Source organism: Brienomyrus brachyistius, chromosome 7 (assembly GCF_023856365.1).
Source record: "Brienomyrus brachyistius isolate T26 chromosome 7, BBRACH_0.4, whole genome shotgun sequence".
NCBI lineage: Eukaryota > Metazoa > Chordata > Actinopteri > Osteoglossiformes > Mormyridae > Brienomyrus > Brienomyrus brachyistius.
In genome coordinates this window covers 22,906,357-22,922,251 of record NC_064539.1, presented here as the reverse complement: position 1 = coordinate 22,922,251, position 15,895 = coordinate 22,906,357, and the positions used below count along the sequence as shown (strand labels likewise).

Genomic DNA, 15,895 nt, shown 5'->3' with positions numbered 1-15,895 from the left:
CCCTGCCCCCAGGCAGCGGATTCCACTCCAGGACTGACGGGGCATGTGAGGGCAGGCGGGGGTGCTCTCAGTGACGTCTTTGACAGCGTGTCAGCCTGGAGTTTAGGAATAAAAGCGGGGAGAACCAGAAGGGGAGTAGGGGAAAGGGGAGACCCAGGCGTGGGGTTGGGGGCAAGGGAACAGGGACACCTGGGAAGGGGGGTAGGGAAGCAGGGAGACCCCGGCTGGTGACACTGACACTGTCACACGAGAACACAGCACACATAACACACGTAATTAGCGTCAGACACCAAGGAGCGTGTCGGTTTGTTACAAAACGGAAACCCTCTTTTATGTGTCTTTGGTACTGCAAGCCCATTTCTCCTCAGGCTGAGCAAGATGGCTGCTGGCAAGTCCGTCACCTTGTTAAAAGTCGGGCCCCGGTACTGTTTAACGGGCGAGTATTTCAGGCAGAACATCTCTGAGTGTCACCCAGTCCCCGGGGCTGAGAGGGGATTCGGTGGCTTGCAGTGATGTTCGCAGACATGCCTCAGACACAAGGTGGTTCCTCCCGGCCAAACGAGGCTACGTTTACGAGAGGTTCAGTCTCTTCGCGGCTAATTAACTAAGTGATATGCTGATAGACTCATTCAGTAAAACCTCAGGTTCTTTTAGTTGAATGATGAGGCAGGTTCCTTTAGCTTAAGCATTGTATTAAGACAGAATGAAGATGTTACAGGAAGGTGTTTGACATGGCCGGTTCAGCGTCTGTCTGTGTCTGTCTCTGCCCCCCCCTGAGGGAAGCAGGCCCTTTATCTATGGTCTTCGTACAGATTCCTGGAGTTTGGGGGGCAGACGGCCTTGGTGGGAGTAACTTGTATGAGAGGCAAAGAACATGATAAGCAAGTAACAAGGACAGAAAGAAGTATAAAAATAAGAAATGTGAAAGCTATACATGAATGAACTAAATGAACATAATTAAATGCCCTGAGGAGTGATCTCACCCAGTGGCTGCATGCCCATGCTTACGTTGGTTCTGTAACTGCAGGCGAAGGCCTAGCCAGAAAACGGTGGCAGGTCCCTTGGGTGCGCACGCCGGATGGCCCCAGAATGGCCTCGTCATCACTGGTCATCCCCGTCGGAAACGGAAGACTCCTGTCCAGGTACTGGCCCTGAGCTGTAAAAGACTGATCCCAAATTAGTTGGTAAGGGATGCCAAACAGAAAGCTGTGCCGGGGACTGATGTCACGTCCCTGCTGAGCTGCAGGAGCGTTGCTGTGAAGGCAGGCCTAACGGTAAACCGCATCTGTGATTGGAGAGGGCACCTCAACCGAACTTCACAAGCGGCCTAGATGTACAGAACAGTGTTAATACACAGCAGCAGCAACATAAGCACATGGATCAAACCCAGCATGGAGTCAGGTGGGCGGCGACCTCATGAGGCCCAGAAACAGGAAGTCCTCCAGGAGCTGATAAGGGGGGCTGGCTGTGTTGTGCGGTCGCCGGGCAAAGTACGACATTGTGGGGAAAGTCTCAAAGCCATAATATTATCTTGTTAAATAACTATGTGGTCTGATATCCCCAGAAGGACTTGGGAATAAAACAGGTCACTAAATATAGGTATGCACTTCTGCAAACACTAAAAATTAGCCTCTCCCTGCGTCTCTTTTCAGGCCTGAGTTATCGTCTTTACTCAGGACATACAACTGTTTCCTAAAAGATAACACCAACCAGCATCTCACTCTTCATGAGGTAAAGCGGTGCTGACCTACAGCACATGAAGATTTTTGTTTTTTTTTTCTCCGTAATTTAATGCCCACAGTTAAACCTGCTCTTTCCCTGACAGACAGGAAGTGATGTTGCACTGGAAGGCCTGCTGGTGATCTTCTGGGGAGTGCGCAAGCCGATTCACCTCAAGATGCAAGACGAGTCACTGCCAGCATCTCCTGAGTCCCCGGATCCCACCGAACTTTTAGGGGCCAAGAGGTCTGTGGTATCGAAGTTGCTATCGAACCTTCCAGGGTTACAGCACTAGCCAGTTAAGGAGTGAAAGGATAAAGGAGATATTTTGGAATGTAGCCACTGTCAGTGTGTCTTCTGGGTACCTCTGGGGGTGGCGTTCTTGTGGTCTGGAAAAAAAAACAACCCAGACTGCCTCTTCTCAGGGGGATGACCAGATGGGGCGAGTTCGATGACCTTCTCCACCTCGACCAGATGGAAGCGGTTCCCCGTGACCACGATGCCGGTCGGTAACAGCTTAATAGCACAGGGGGGGGTCAGAGTTTACGTGAGTTCACAAAACAACTAACCTAAGGGGGTACTGTGTGCCCTCTAGCGCCCTTAGAGTTTGAGAGTGGGACGTTAAGGGTGCCGAGGCGTAAAGCAGAGCTGGACGAGGCCTCCAACCTTTTCCGCACCATGAGCGACGCCTCACTGGTGAAGGGGGCACGGGGCAGGACGGCGGACAGGCACCAGGCCCAGCAGCACCGCTTTTCCATCAACGGCCACTTCTACAACTATAAGGTGGGCGTCACCTGGCTCCGGGGAATCAAGGGTCTAGGTTCTGAGGGTGGTCTGTCTGTGGTGGGGAGGCGGGGCTTGTGAATCACATGATGGTTTGTGTGCATGTTCCGATGGGAAGCTTGCTGTGGGTTTACCCTCCTTGGTACCGCAGCCTGCAGGTTCCTGTTTGAGCTCAGATATCCTCCTGAAGGTGAGAGACTGATGATGCCGTGAAAACATGTGATCTTGTCCTTTTACTACTGCCCCAGACCTCGATATTCACACCGTCGTTCGGCACCCCGACCAACGTCCGCATCACCGGCACGATGACGACTCGTGAGGTTATAGTGCAGCTACTGAAGAAGTTCAAGGTGATGACCCCACCCCTGTCGTCTCTCCAGCCACGCGCAGAAACAGGCCAGGAAGTGATCTGCGACTCTTGTTTTTATGGCCTCAGGTGGAGAATGACCCCATGGAGTTTGCCTTGTACTGCATTCACCAGAGTGGAGGTGCGTGACTTCCTGTCATTTCCTGGAACGAGAGATCCTCCGATTTAGATGTGATTATAGTGTCGACGTGGCAGCCTGCAGTACAGGAAGCAAGCACTAGGTGTCACCCCAGTGGAGAAATGGCAGGCGGCCGGTTTCCGTCCGGCCCATTCCGCTTCTGTGACTGTGTTCATGTGTCCACCAGAGAAAAGAAAACTGAGCGACAGTGACTTCCCACTGTGGGAGCGCCTCCTGCAGGGGCCCTCGCAGAGCGTCGTGAAGATGTTCCTGATGGATGCCGACGAGCGTGAGGTCAGCAGAGACGTGAGTATGAGCGGCTAGCAGTGTGTTTCCCGTTTACCCATGAGTAGTTCAGAAGGCAGTGGCGGTACTGCATCGGCGAATGCTCCTTTCCTCTATCCCTAGCTCTAAGGTAACTCTCTGCACTTTGTGTTTATCTGTACTTCATTTTATACTGGGGTCCCAATGCACATATTTATTGTTTATTTGTTCACTCATTCTTACATCACACTGTCCTGTCCCCTGATGCCCTGCCGTTCAACTGCAGCACACAAATGTCACTATTCCATGTGGGAGTAAGTCTTGCTCACTCTCCCTGAGAGTCACACGGGCCTCAGTGACGATGCTGATGACTCGTATTGGTCCTATGACGGTGTTATTATATGCTTTACTGCCAAACACTCTGCCTACGGGTCCCGTGAAGCACCCCTTTGGACAGGCACACTTCCCAAACCCCAAAACGGATCACTTTGTTCGCAGCCTCTCAGTTTGCCCCTCCCCGTTCCCCAGGTGGCCCAGTACCTGAACCTGGACCTGTTCTTCCTGGAGAGTGTTCTGCACAGACTAAAGGAGCAAGAGGACCGAGAGATCAGGGTAGTTCTGGAGAAGTGAGTGCAGTCATTCCCAGGGTGATGCTACACTTGCAACTCCACACTGAAATAATGAAGATCTCCCCTTCCCTCCCCCCACCCCGGACAGGTACAGGCAGTGGGAGGTTCTGCTTAAACAGTGCCTGAGATCCAAGGTCACAGTCAAGGTGGAGACAACCGTGTAGTATGGAACCACAAGGTGACCGCAGGGCGACCGCAGACCACAAATTCCACATTCTTTCAAAATGCAGACAACGGGCAGCCCACTGAAGAGAAGCATCTGGGGTTTGCTGCCAGCTTTCTGAAGAGGTCGATGAGCAATAGAGATGTATTTTCTTAGTTATCCAGATAATCACCAGCTGTACTCACTGTGAGTGAATAAATGTGCTTGTTAGGAGATTATCTGGGGTTTTGGTTTGCATATGTAAATCTGCTGTCTCTGAAGCCTCCTCCATCATTTGGTTTGCTGACGGCCCACAGAGCCAGACGTCACAGTTGCAGCGGAGGCGTGGGCCGAACCATAGGCCAGCGATGAGCTAATGATTACCAGGCGTCAGTCGACAGGGGAAAAACTCTGTCAGGAGGCCCACTTCCCTACCCGCCTCCATGCCCGTGAAAGTCTGCATTGTTCAGCTTTTTTTTGCCAGGGTGGTGCTGAGGAATTGAGGTCGCGTGTCTATGTGAGACTGTCCTACAGCTGGGCTATACCCTCTTTATCATTAACTTTCGTGATGTGGGACATCCAGTGAGAGGCACCATGGGACTCAGCAGGCCACTGTGGGGGTCTTTTTGCAGTCAGAAATCGGGACCTCACACTGGTCGGAATGAGGATCGCAGGTCATTGCAAATGTGCAAGAGAGGCACTGGAAAAGGGGGCAGATCAGAAGAGCTGCTGACCCAGTGAAGCCAGTGTGTGTGTATTTGGCTGGGGGCATGTGTGTATCTGCTTGGGGGTCTGTGTGTATCTGATCGGGGGGGTGTGTGTATTTGGCTGGGGGCGTGTGTGTATCTGATCGGGGAGTGTGTGGGACAGGGTGCAGCTGGGGGAGAGCATGACTCCATGCGCAGCCACATGTTGTGGTCGTTCTTAATTAATGCTTATTCCTTATGCCAGACGATTATGAGATGTATTCGGAAATTACCCTTTTCCCCAGAACACAAGAGTCCGGTTGGCTTCTGTGGATTACAGGCATTTGATTTTTCCAAAAGGGAACGAGCACAGTGACATCAAAGCGTGAGGAAGCCGTACAGGGCGAGAGCCTTGAAGTCAGCGCGGCTGTACGTCTGTCTTGGTGCGTTCTTTGTGCAGAAAGACCAAGCTCAGTGTTCCAGTGGCCTTACCTGTGTCTCCGCCGACGTCACATCCAACAGCCGGAAGAGCATCTCGGACCTTGATTTGGAGCTGAACTTCTCCGTGGCTAACCGGGCTGCCACCTGGACCTCAGAGGACTGGGGCTGTATGCTGACGGGTGTGCTGACTGGGGCTGGGAGTAACTAAAAAAATAATATGCAATATTATAATAAAAAAAATAGCGGGATAAACAATAATATCATCACCCCCCCCCGCTCCCCAATCACAGAAGCACATACTGCATTGTATTTAAATGATTAAGTTGTTCCCTCCTAAGTTTCAAATTCTTTATTGCACTGTTGCAGCCTCCAAACCCTCGTGCATCGCGTGACAGTCACTTGCTGGTTCGTTCTGTCATTAGATTATTAAGGGAGCAGCTCAGTACAGTGAATAGTAGGGGACGTCATAGCCAAGCATACTGACATTAGCAAAATGTGATCTATGAGCGCTGCTTAATGTCTGTGTCAGTAAATCCTCACTGTACCACGCAGTTGAATGCGAATTCAACCCAGCTGAGACCTAGGAGAAGAAATTGAAATTATTATGCTTATTGCTTACTGTAGTAAGAAAAGAGGCGTCTCCAGACGGCAACGAATAGTCATAGTCTAGCCTAGTTCATCTATAATTGTCAAGGCTCATTATTTTCTTATCCCAAGTTTTGGCTATAGGCTGTGAAGCCCAGTCCCACTTATAAATGAAAGGAGCCGCAGAGAAGGAATTCATCGTCTGGCTATTATGGATGTCGGCAATCTCAACTTGAAAGGGAATTAACAATGGTAATTAACAATGCTTGTCTTGTTTGACCATTCGCATAAGTTGGTTTCTCGAAATTCCCACCTGGAAGTTGCACTTTGTGGTGTGGTTATGTGTCAACTTTAAACTTCCCAGCTCACAAGATTGGCAAACGCACTATTACTGAAATAAGAAATGTTTGTGAAATGCTGCACTGCAATAGCCATGTTTTTTTTTTTTTGTCTACAACAGGCTAGAAGGCTGAACAGAAAGCCAAAGCAAACATCCTTCTTTTGTCTTGCTTTGTGTGTAGCCTAAGCCTACTTAACAGACAAAAGTCATAATCGTTGGTCAGTCACTCTGAGTGTCCCGGCACATTGGAGCACTAAAGGCCGCTAATCGCAACATTTGTAGCGCAAGCTAAAGACTATGACCCCCATATACAATGCGAGTTCATCACCCGGACCCTCTGCGTAAAGAGCAAGAGTTGGCCACCGGGGCATCTTGACATATGCAGCACAAGTTAACCACGAGGGCCCTGGGCCCCCCGGCATAAGTTCTGCTAGCTGACCACCCAGGGCACTTGGTACATGCTGTGATCCTTCATGCACACAGTGCAAGTTTACAGTGCAACATTCACTTCAGACATATAGTTATGTGCTGAGCATCTCCACAGTGGTGCAAAATTAATATCACGGTCTCTGGCCCCCATCCTCAATATGTTGGTTGGCATTTTACAACATACTTTCACAAGAGTGTGAATTCAGAATAACAGTGACCCTTGAATAACATTATGCGGCTTACATCACAACTGCTACTACACTGCTTTGTGTGGTCATTCAAAAACGTGCATTATTTTTACGTTTGTATCCAAGGCATTAATTCTTAGCAAAATTACCTCCCTCTGTTACTTAGACACAGGCCAATAATGCTAACTAGCTAACTTGATAGATAAGGTTAGCTATTTCAAGTCCTGACAAGTCAAAACATAGCAAGCTAGTAAAAATATAAATAACAATGATTTAAATCCTGTGATGGGCTGGCCCCCATCCTGGGTTGTTTCCTGCCTCGTGCCCATTGCTTCCGGGATAGGCTCCGGACCCCCCGCGACCCAGTAGGATAAGCGGTTTGGAAAATGGATGGAAGGATGATTTAAATCCCTTGGCTCTAGTGTAACCATGAAATGTAATGTTAGTTACAGTACGTTGGTCATCATCCCAGCTAGACAGTCATTACTGCTAAAAAACAAGATGTCTGCATGCTGTGTTGCAGTAGTTTCATTGTTAATCCAAATAATTCTTTAAGTAAAATTACCTCCCTGTGTCAGAAATACTGGATAATAATGCTAGCTCAGTAACTTGTTAGCTAGTTCTGTACCTGACAAGCATAGCAAGTTAGCTAAATAGCTTTGATAGAGGAGCAGAATCCAGACCCTTTACATGATATGTGCCCTGAACTCCCCCTCCCCTGCTGTCATGGGGGGGGGCAAAATGCAGGTGCCCAGTGGCCTCACAGGACCATGATCTAGCCCTGTCCAAGCTCTCAGGCCATCCCTAAAAATCATCTTGGAAGTCTATTCACCGATGGTCAGGATAACAGGAGCGCTACTCTAGGAAAAGGTGCAGAGAAGTGAAAGGAAGGCTGGACGTCTGGTCGTCCAAGAAGACAGGGTGTGGTGCTACTCACTCAGCGAAATGATTTCTTCCTCAATCACTTCGAGGCGTGTGGCCAACAGCAGCGAGAGGAGCAGAACGCCCCAGAGAACCACAGTTAACTGCAGCAGTAAACAGGTCATTTGAAATGAATCAGATCCAAGCCTTGGAGCATCTGGGGGAGCCGCAGAATCGGTCAAAACAAGGGGTGTGGTTTGAGGGCGGTGGGTGAGATATGCCCCCTTAGCTAAACTGGTTCTCGAATATGTGACTCAGCTGTCTCAATGAGTCATGGTGTTTAGTGGCGCTCCTGTCCTGCCCAACTCTGATGCCAGCTGTGTGTTGAGGGCAGGTAGGCAGGCATGTAGGCGGGCAGTACCCTGGAAGCCAAAGCCAACAGGCTGTAGGTGAGATACTCACGGTTCCAGGAAGAACTTGGACAAAAGGCTGCCGTATATTCAACGTGTTCGCTCTTAAGGAGAGCGCCAATGTCATCGGTTGCCCACTCGTTTAAAGCGATTCGCTCATCCATCTGTCTTCCAAAACTGTCCAAGCAATATAGAGCCCAAGAGGCAGGGGAGCACTCACAACACATGTAACCATGGCGATTCACTAAACCACACGCGGTCAGACCGCGGGAGGATATCCCTGGCCGTGATGCTGCCAGGAGACCTCGCTGGTCACCCTGCCATCCCTCAGGTCATATTCCAGGTCTTGGGGCATGTGAGATGCGTAACAGTGGTATGGAACATGTGACATTGTCAGCCCAGGAAACTCCATCGTGGGGCTCTTAGTGAAAATGGTGCTGAACTGAAAACAGGCCCAACTACAGTGTTAGGAAATAAACAAACTTGTGAGCCACGTAATGGGCACTTCAGTCTTTGCGACCTATGCACAGCTTATCCTCTTCATCCCAGTGTGCAGAGGTGTATGCAGCCACACACAACACAAGCATCACTACATGTTGCCAATAGAGGACAATCATCAGTGCAGACAGTGTGCCAGAGCCCCCCAAGTAGGAGTTTAATTTCCATTTTCATACAGATTCATGTAGATGGTAGTAATGCCCCGGTTGGTCTCTGATTTATCGGGCTGGTGGAAAACATTCTTGTTCCTAGACCAGCATATTAAAGCACTTTAAACGTTAAGACATGTTGCATGCCATATTATAAGCAGCATTTGAAAGATTTCAAAATTAAGATTATCAAGACAGAAGTAACATACAGACAAAATGCGGATTCAGACAGCAATGACACAAGCAACAGGTATAAGGCCAATCAAAATGTGATAAAATGGTTGTGTCTTCGGCTTTGGTCTTTGGCTGATGACTTCACGTATATAGTAATATTAATAGTAATATTATTGTCGTTGTCATTGCTGGTGTTGTTCTTATAAAATGCTTAAACTAAATGCTCAGATTGCTTACTCCCATAAGAATAATGACTCATGTGCAAGGATTTACCCACCTACTCAGGGTCTCCTTTGCTGGACATGCATATCGATCATCAGAAAATCCCACCCACCCCCAAATGCTGGTGAGCATGGCTGCTAAAATTAAAAAGTAAAATTAAAAAGCGCTGCCTCCCTGAAACGTCTAGACTTTGTGAAGAAACATGTCTGTTTTCGCAATGCTGCAAGACATCCAGCAGGAGGCGCCGTGGGACTCAGTGAGCTACTGCGGAGGTCTTTTTGCAGTCAGAAACGGGGACCTTCCGCTGCTCAGTACGAGGATCGTAGGTCACCTCAAATGTGCAAGAGAGGCGCTGGAAAAGAGAGACAAATTAGGAGAGCTGCTGACCAGGGAAGCAGGTGTGTGTGTATTATCTGGCCAGGGGTCTGTGTGTGTGTGGCTAGGGGAGTGTGTGGGACAGGGTGCAGCTGGGGGAGAGCGCCTGTATAGCAGCACTCACTGACCGGCATGACTCCATGTGCAACCACATGTTGTGGCTGCCCTTACTTAATTATCTGGCATGGGATATAGATACTATGGGGTGTTTTTTTAAATTACCCTTTTTCCCAGCACGCAAGATTCCAGGTCGGCGTCTGTGGATTTCGGGCATTTGGTTTTTCCGATGGTGGCCCATATCTTGTATGTGATGATGTTCGTCACCTAGGGAACGGGCACAGTGACATCAAAGCGTGAGGAAACAGCGCAGGACAACAGGCTGAAAGTCAGCATGGAGGTATTTATACTTTGGTGCAAGCTCAGTGTCCCAGTGGCCTTACCTGCCTCTCCGCCGACGTCACATCCAACAGCCGGAAGAGCATCTTAGACCTTGATTTGGAGCTGAACTTCTCCGTGGCTAACCGGGCTGCCACCTGGACCTCAGAGGACTGGGGCGGTATGCTGACCGGTGCGCCCAGATGGTGGGTGTGGCCTGGAAACGAGAGAAAAACGCCCCCTGCTGTTTTTCTTCAAACTCATGCTAACCCGTTACAGACCTGTGCTTTTCCCGCGTGTGTGTTTGTTTTCTGGGCGGCCAAGCTCAATAAAAAAAAGTGCACAGAAGCCATGGAACGGCACGGAAACAGGGACACAGACACTTCGGCACTCGGCGAGATTTAACAGCAGCCAAAAAGACAGCCGTCGCAGAGAAGCCGAGTTCCCGCTACTTACTTCTCCTAAGCATCCGAGTCATCCCTAAAAATAGCCCTGGAAACCTATTCACTGATGGCCAGGATACACAGAGGTAAGAGACTTTATGCTAAACAATGGCACAGATGAGGGAAGGCTGGACGGCCGGCAGCCCAAGAAGGCAGGATGTGCCGCTACTCACTTGGTATGATTTCTTCCTCAATCGCTTCGAGTTTGGCCGACAGCAGCGAGAGGACCAGAATGGCAAGGAGAGCCATGGTTGACTGCGTCAGGAAACAGCTCATCTGGAATGAATGAGACTCAGGCTCTGGGGCATCTGGGGGAGTTGCAGGATCCGCCCCCTCAAGGGGTGTGGCTTGAGGGCGGTGGGTGGGACATGCCCCCTGAAGCAGGTCTGCAGGCAAGTGAGTCAACTGCCCAGATTTGTCATGGCATTTAGCCCAGCCCGGCCCTGGAATGAACTGCATCTCTGCACGGCCGTGATGCCATACTGTATGTGTCAAGGGCAGTCAGGAGTGCAGTACCCTGGCGGCCAAAGCCAAACAGGCACGTCTGTATACCACAACTATCAGGGAGGCTTTTGTTATGAGATATTCACAGTGCCCCCCACCCCCGAAAGCAGAGGGGTAGCAGGGCAGGAGAGCACTCATTGTTATGAACTTGGTGCAGGCAGAATGAAGTGACGATCCGTTGGCAACTCCAAGACAGAAGGGTTTAAGAACAAAACTAACCAAACGCACTGGGAACAAATACCAAAAAAAAAAAAAAAAAAAAAACAAGAAAGACCACAAGAGGTCAAAAATAAGGAGAAAAAAAGAACCATAAATCAACCCCCACATGCAAACCGGAAATACAGAAACTATAACTAGAGAGACAGGCAGCGTAACACTCGCAGAACAAATCACAAGGACTGACTGTGGAAATGAACTAAGGCGGGCACTTAAATACACACTGATACAAAGGTCAGGTGTGAATATTCAAAAACAACCAAACAAAGCAAGGCAACAGGTATAATGAGCTAGAATAAATGAGCACTGGATAAGGGAACTCTAACTGTTAAGTTCCACTCTAGTTCCACTCCAAAAGGACACTCCGGGACAACTCTTGAGTCACCTTTCATTAAGTTTTATTTACAAACTTAGACTTGTTGGTTTCAAGTTAATCAATCAATCAATCAATGTTTGAACCGTCAGGTTGATAACCTACAAAGCACAGATACAGAGGTTCACCATGTCATTTTGTAAGATGTTCAAACAATACATGAGCTTTTTAGATTGCATTAATTAAATTAAGGTAAACAAATGAACCATTGTAAGTATTTCAAATGAATTAATCAAATTAATCTAGTGAATTAAGTTAAATCAAATAATAAATTTCATTAAATGCTCGCTTCAAACAACAGAACAGTTAAACATCAAATGTAATAAAGACAATCAAACGTCTACAAGCTTTTTCCTTTTAGTCTTTTGACTCTTCAGTTAACTTTTTAACTAATATAACCTAATAACATTTACCAACCATTGGTGTCTTTGGAGTAAACTCTTGAGTAGAGCTTGCTGTGATGTTCCTTGGCTTGCTTGAAGACTGAGCTACCATTCCTGCTCAGGTGTTTTCATTTGTGATCAGCAGCCATTTTGCTGGTGCATTATGGGAAATGTAGTTCTCGACGGTGGTGACAAACTTAGACCTACAACTGTTCAGTTCTAACCCAACACTAACAATGACCAAGACAGGGAAAAGGACCAGTACAAGCAGAACATAAAACAGAGCACAAGCAGGGAAGCAATGATAACTAATAAACACTAGGGAAAAAACTAAAAAAAACAAAACAAAACAGGCAGCCTGCAAGTCACTCAGTTCTGATAAAGACCTTGATCACATCTACCATGTGGTGGTACTGCACCCAGAGTGCAGGTGTTCTTCCTCCTGTGAGTTGTTTGAAGGTTTCTTCAAACCTCAGCTCAACACTGCCGCTACTGTGTCTGTAAAGGTGTGTAGTCTGTAGGTCTGGCTCCCATCTTCCCATCAGCCACCTTCTCCATGAAGGTCATGTCACCACACTCCTCCTCAGTGAAGGCATGTTTCATGATGTGCTGATAGATGACTGCATCGATGAGGATGTCAAAACATGCTCCATCCATGATGTGGTTGGCTGTCGTACTTCCAGGATAGATCAATGGGATCACCTCTAGAAGTCCAGAATCCTCCATGATGTTACTCATTGATCCAAGATAAGACTTCAGCAGGTGAAATCCACCCAACCTTGCAATGACAGGTAGATTTGCCTGCTTTATGATATCCACAGCATTAAGGAAGCAGTATTTGTAGGATTGTGTCTCCGAGTAAGACTCAGTGTATCCCAGCTGGTGTGACTTGTTGAGCATCAATTTTGAACCAAATCTATGATGAAGTTGTATGGCAAGCCCCATTGGTGTGGCAATACTCCTGACCGAGGTCGAGCTTGACTTAAACTCCACACACCTAGATACCCAACATCCTATTGGTCTTTATAATTACTTCCCCACACTGGCATCAACATACACACCAAGGTCTTTATGATAATCAGCAACCTTTATTTCAGTGGAACCCATAAAATATCTGTACTTTATATTTCTGCTCCCTGCATGGATTATCTTACATTTATCCATCCATCAATTTTCCAAACCGCTTATCCTACTGGGTCGCGGGGGGTCCGGAGCCTATCCCGGAAGCAATGGGCATGAGGCAGGGAACAACCCAGGATGGGGGGCCAGCCCATCGCAGGGCATACTCATACACCATTCACTCACGCATGCACACCTATGGGCAATTTAGTAACCCCAATTAGCCTCAGCATGTCTTTGGACTGTGGGGGGAAACCGGAGTACCCGGAGGAAACCCCACGACGACATGGGGCGAACATGCAAACTCCGCACACATGTGACCCAGGCAGAGACTCGAACCCGGGTCCCAGAGGTGTGAGGCAGCAGTGCTAACCACTACACCACCATGCCGCCTGATCTTACATTTATCTACATTAAATTTCATCTGCCTGGTATCAGCCCAGTCACTAATTCAATAAAGATCCCATTGTAGCCTCTGTGCTGCTAGTTCAGTATCTGCTACACCACCCACCTCTGTGTTGTCTGCACATTTAGTCAGTATACTGCATACATTGTTGTCAATATCGTTAAAGTAAATTAGGAATAACAGTGGTCCTAAAATTGAACCCTGCGGTACCCCACTATGAACAAAGGCCCACAATGTGCCTCCAATAACTACTTGCTGCTTCCTGTCTGTTAACCAGTTTTCAATCCAAGCTGCTACAGTTACTGAAATCCCTACTGCTTTGAGCTTAAATAGGAGCTGGTTGTGGGGGACAACATCAAAGGGCTTCTGTAAATCTAAGTAGATCAGAACATAGACCTTTTTGTGATCAGTTTCTCTGGTACCTTCCTCAAAGTAGATCAGTCAAACACGACCTAACCACAGCGATTCACTGTTGCACAGGTGGTCAGACTGTGGGAAGGAACCACCAGGCTAGATAAACCCATATGTCCGGGTTTATCTGGACACGTCACTCTTTTTGGGCTCCGTCCGGGCATCCGGGTGGTTTGTCAAATATCGGTGGTCAGTCCAGGTTTATTACTGCAACCTGTATGACCCAGGGTTGCATGCTACAGTGGAGTATCAAGTGAGAGAGAAGGCACCAATTTTCAATATACGGCAGCCACTTAGTATCATCACACAGCATTTACAAGGCTGGTGCACAAGTCTGCTTTAAAAATTAAATGATATGCGTATTCCTTGTGATGTCAATGAGTGACATGAGCAAATGAACATCTTTTTCGTCTGACCAATGGTAACCCTTGGTAACCCTACTGGAGCTGCCAGCAGACCTCGTTAGCTACCTTGTCATCCTTCTGTTTGTATGGCACACATGACACTGTCGTCTGATTGGGAAACTTCCTCGTGGGGCTGTCCTTAGTGAAAATGGTGATTTAGTGAAAACAGGCCCAACTACAGAGTGTCGGTGTGGCTTAGTGTGGTCCTACAGACGTAAGGCCCGTGAAATAAATTGTTGTGAGCCATGTAATGAACACTCGCTCAGTTCTCGTCCCCTTTCTACTATTAATCCTATCCGTACTAGTGTGTAGCAGTCCATAGCGCCATCTATTGGTTGGAAGCGTGTGCTGCATACTGGAAATATTGATAAATCGTAAGTGCACACAATGTGTACCAGAGGCCTCAAAGGGGAGTTTAAAGTGAAAAAAAGTTTTGCGGTGTACGTGTAACTCAGAAGGACAATATATTTGTGCCAGCTTAACCTAGTGTACGGGAACAGGTTATGGGTATGGGAATACTGTAGGATGTAGGCTCATGGGAAATATTCATAGGCGGACCTCTCCCCCCACCGCTCGAAAAAAAAAATACTGTAATTATTAGATGGACGGGGGAGTCGGGTACCCCAAGATAAAATGCTGCAGGCGCCGCAGTCTCTGTTTATTTGGTAGATGGAGCATTGTTAATGCTGCTAGACCAGCATATATTTAAGCACTTCAGACTTTAAGACGTGTCGAATTACATTTATTACAAGTAACGTTTCAAAGATATCACAATTTAGGTCTATCAAAACAGAAGCAGCATACAGACGCAATGCAGATTCAGACAGCAATGACACAGGAAAAATGTACGTCATGACAAAAAAACGTGACAAAACGGTTAACGCTGGTCATCGGTCAGGAATTCTTGAAATAATAATTATTATTATTGTTGTTATATCAGGAATAATAATTATTATTGCTATTAGAATTGTTGTTTATAATAATAATAATAATAATAATAATAATAATAATAATAATAAATGGATAAAGTAAATGCTCAAATGACCGTCTACTCCAAGGATTTATGCGCCTACATGGAGTAGATACTGTTTGGTGGGATGCGCATATCAGTCAGAGAAAGTCCCGCCTACACCTGAATGCCATTGGCCGTCTCCTCGAACAGCGCCTATCCAGCGTCATGGGAGGGGTGGGCGTGCACGCCGGTGACCACGGCCGCCTGAATTATAAGGTGTTTAAGAATTCTCTACCTTCCCGAAGAATGTCCAAACTTCTACGCGATGTACGCTCTTATGAACTCAGATACCAGTGACATGGTTGAGTAGCCCGGTAGCATTTAAAAAATTAGCTTTTTTTGTTTATATAGAGTAAAGGGCTTGACCACGTGCTATAACAGCCAAATTGAATTTAGAACTTTATGGGATGACACCAGCGCGTTGCGACATACGTTAAGGTTCAGGAAATGCCGAGTGGAAGACGGCATGGACGACACGTGTTTTCTGTAACCACAAGAACCAGTAGTGTTATGGTATGCAGATCTCCTGTGTTCTCAAGTAGAGAAGGAATTCTGTATGACCTGGCGCAATATGGTCAATATGCGCAGCTTTTTACGTGCATGATACTGATGCGGAGGAGTGACACGACACCTGCCAAGATGGAGTGAAGCATAACCACGAGAAGCTATGTATTGTCACGCGTGCAAAAGACAATTCTGAGGCAGCAGAATCCAAATATGATCTAAATTAATTGCGGTCGGCAGCTCCCTGCATGTGAAATGCATGCAGACACTATTTGTGGGCTTTCTCATGATCTTGTTCCTGTTCTCCGGTAGAATGAGAGCCCTGGATGAACAGAACCGTTGGAACTGTAATCAGAAACAGCACA

General features: G+C 47.5%; 2 protein-coding genes across 2 annotated transcripts; one reads left to right on the top strand and one right to left on the bottom strand.

Moving 5' to 3' along the window:
• The first annotated feature begins 1,034 nt into the window (after window positions 1-1,034).
• On the top strand, window positions 1,035-4,261 carry rassf6 (Ras association domain family member 6). The gene is made up of 10 exons (XM_049021441.1): window positions 1,035-1,142; window positions 1,653-1,731; window positions 1,826-1,965; window positions 2,145-2,224; window positions 2,315-2,502; window positions 2,751-2,852; window positions 2,939-2,990; window positions 3,175-3,293; window positions 3,780-3,877; window positions 3,969-4,261. The coding sequence occupies exons 1-10, from the start codon at window positions 1,090-1,092 to the stop codon at window positions 4,042-4,044; spliced, it is 987 nt and encodes a 328-aa protein (XP_048877398.1). The 5' UTR covers window positions 1,035-1,089; the 3' UTR covers window positions 4,045-4,261.
• Window positions 4,262-8,591: 4,330 nt separating this feature from the next.
• si:busm1-57f23.1 (uncharacterized protein LOC368621 homolog) lies at window positions 8,592-11,792 on the bottom strand. The gene is made up of 5 exons (XM_049021442.1): window positions 11,709-11,792; window positions 10,372-10,584; window positions 9,821-9,972; window positions 9,603-9,704; window positions 8,592-9,357 (listed from the first exon to the last, which is right to left on the bottom strand). The coding sequence occupies exons 2-5, from the start codon at window positions 10,472-10,474 to the stop codon at window positions 9,259-9,261; spliced, it is 456 nt and encodes a 151-aa protein (XP_048877399.1). The 5' UTR covers window positions 10,475-10,584; window positions 11,709-11,792; the 3' UTR covers window positions 8,592-9,258.
• Between the last annotated feature and the right edge of the window lie 4,103 nt (window positions 11,793-15,895).

Excerpts from the sequence above, each read along its gene's own strand:
- rassf6 (XM_049021441.1), top strand. The coding sequence starts at position 1,090 with ATGGCCTCGTCATCACTGGTCATCCCCGTCGGAAACGGAAGACTCCTG. Across the intron at positions 2,225-2,314 it reads TCCCCGTGACCACGATGCCG|CGCCCTTAGAGTTTGAGAGT; the intron begins GTCGGTAACAGC and ends TGTGCCCTCTAG. Across the intron at positions 3,878-3,968 it reads ATCAGGGTAGTTCTGGAGAA|GTACAGGCAGTGGGAGGTTC; the intron begins GTGAGTGCAGTC and ends CACCCCGGACAG.
- si:busm1-57f23.1 (XM_049021442.1), bottom strand. The coding sequence starts at position 10,474 with ATGAGCTGTTTCCTGACGCAGTCAACCATGGCTCTCCTTGCCATTCTG. Across the intron at positions 9,705-9,820 it reads TGACGTCGGCGGAGAGGCAG|GTGACGAACATCATCACATA; the intron begins GTAAGGCCACTG and ends CCCGTTCCCTAG. Across the intron at positions 9,358-9,602 it reads CTTGCGTGCTGGGAAAAAGG|CGCCTCTCTTGCACATTTGA; the intron begins GTAATTTAAAAA and ends TCTCTTTTCCAG.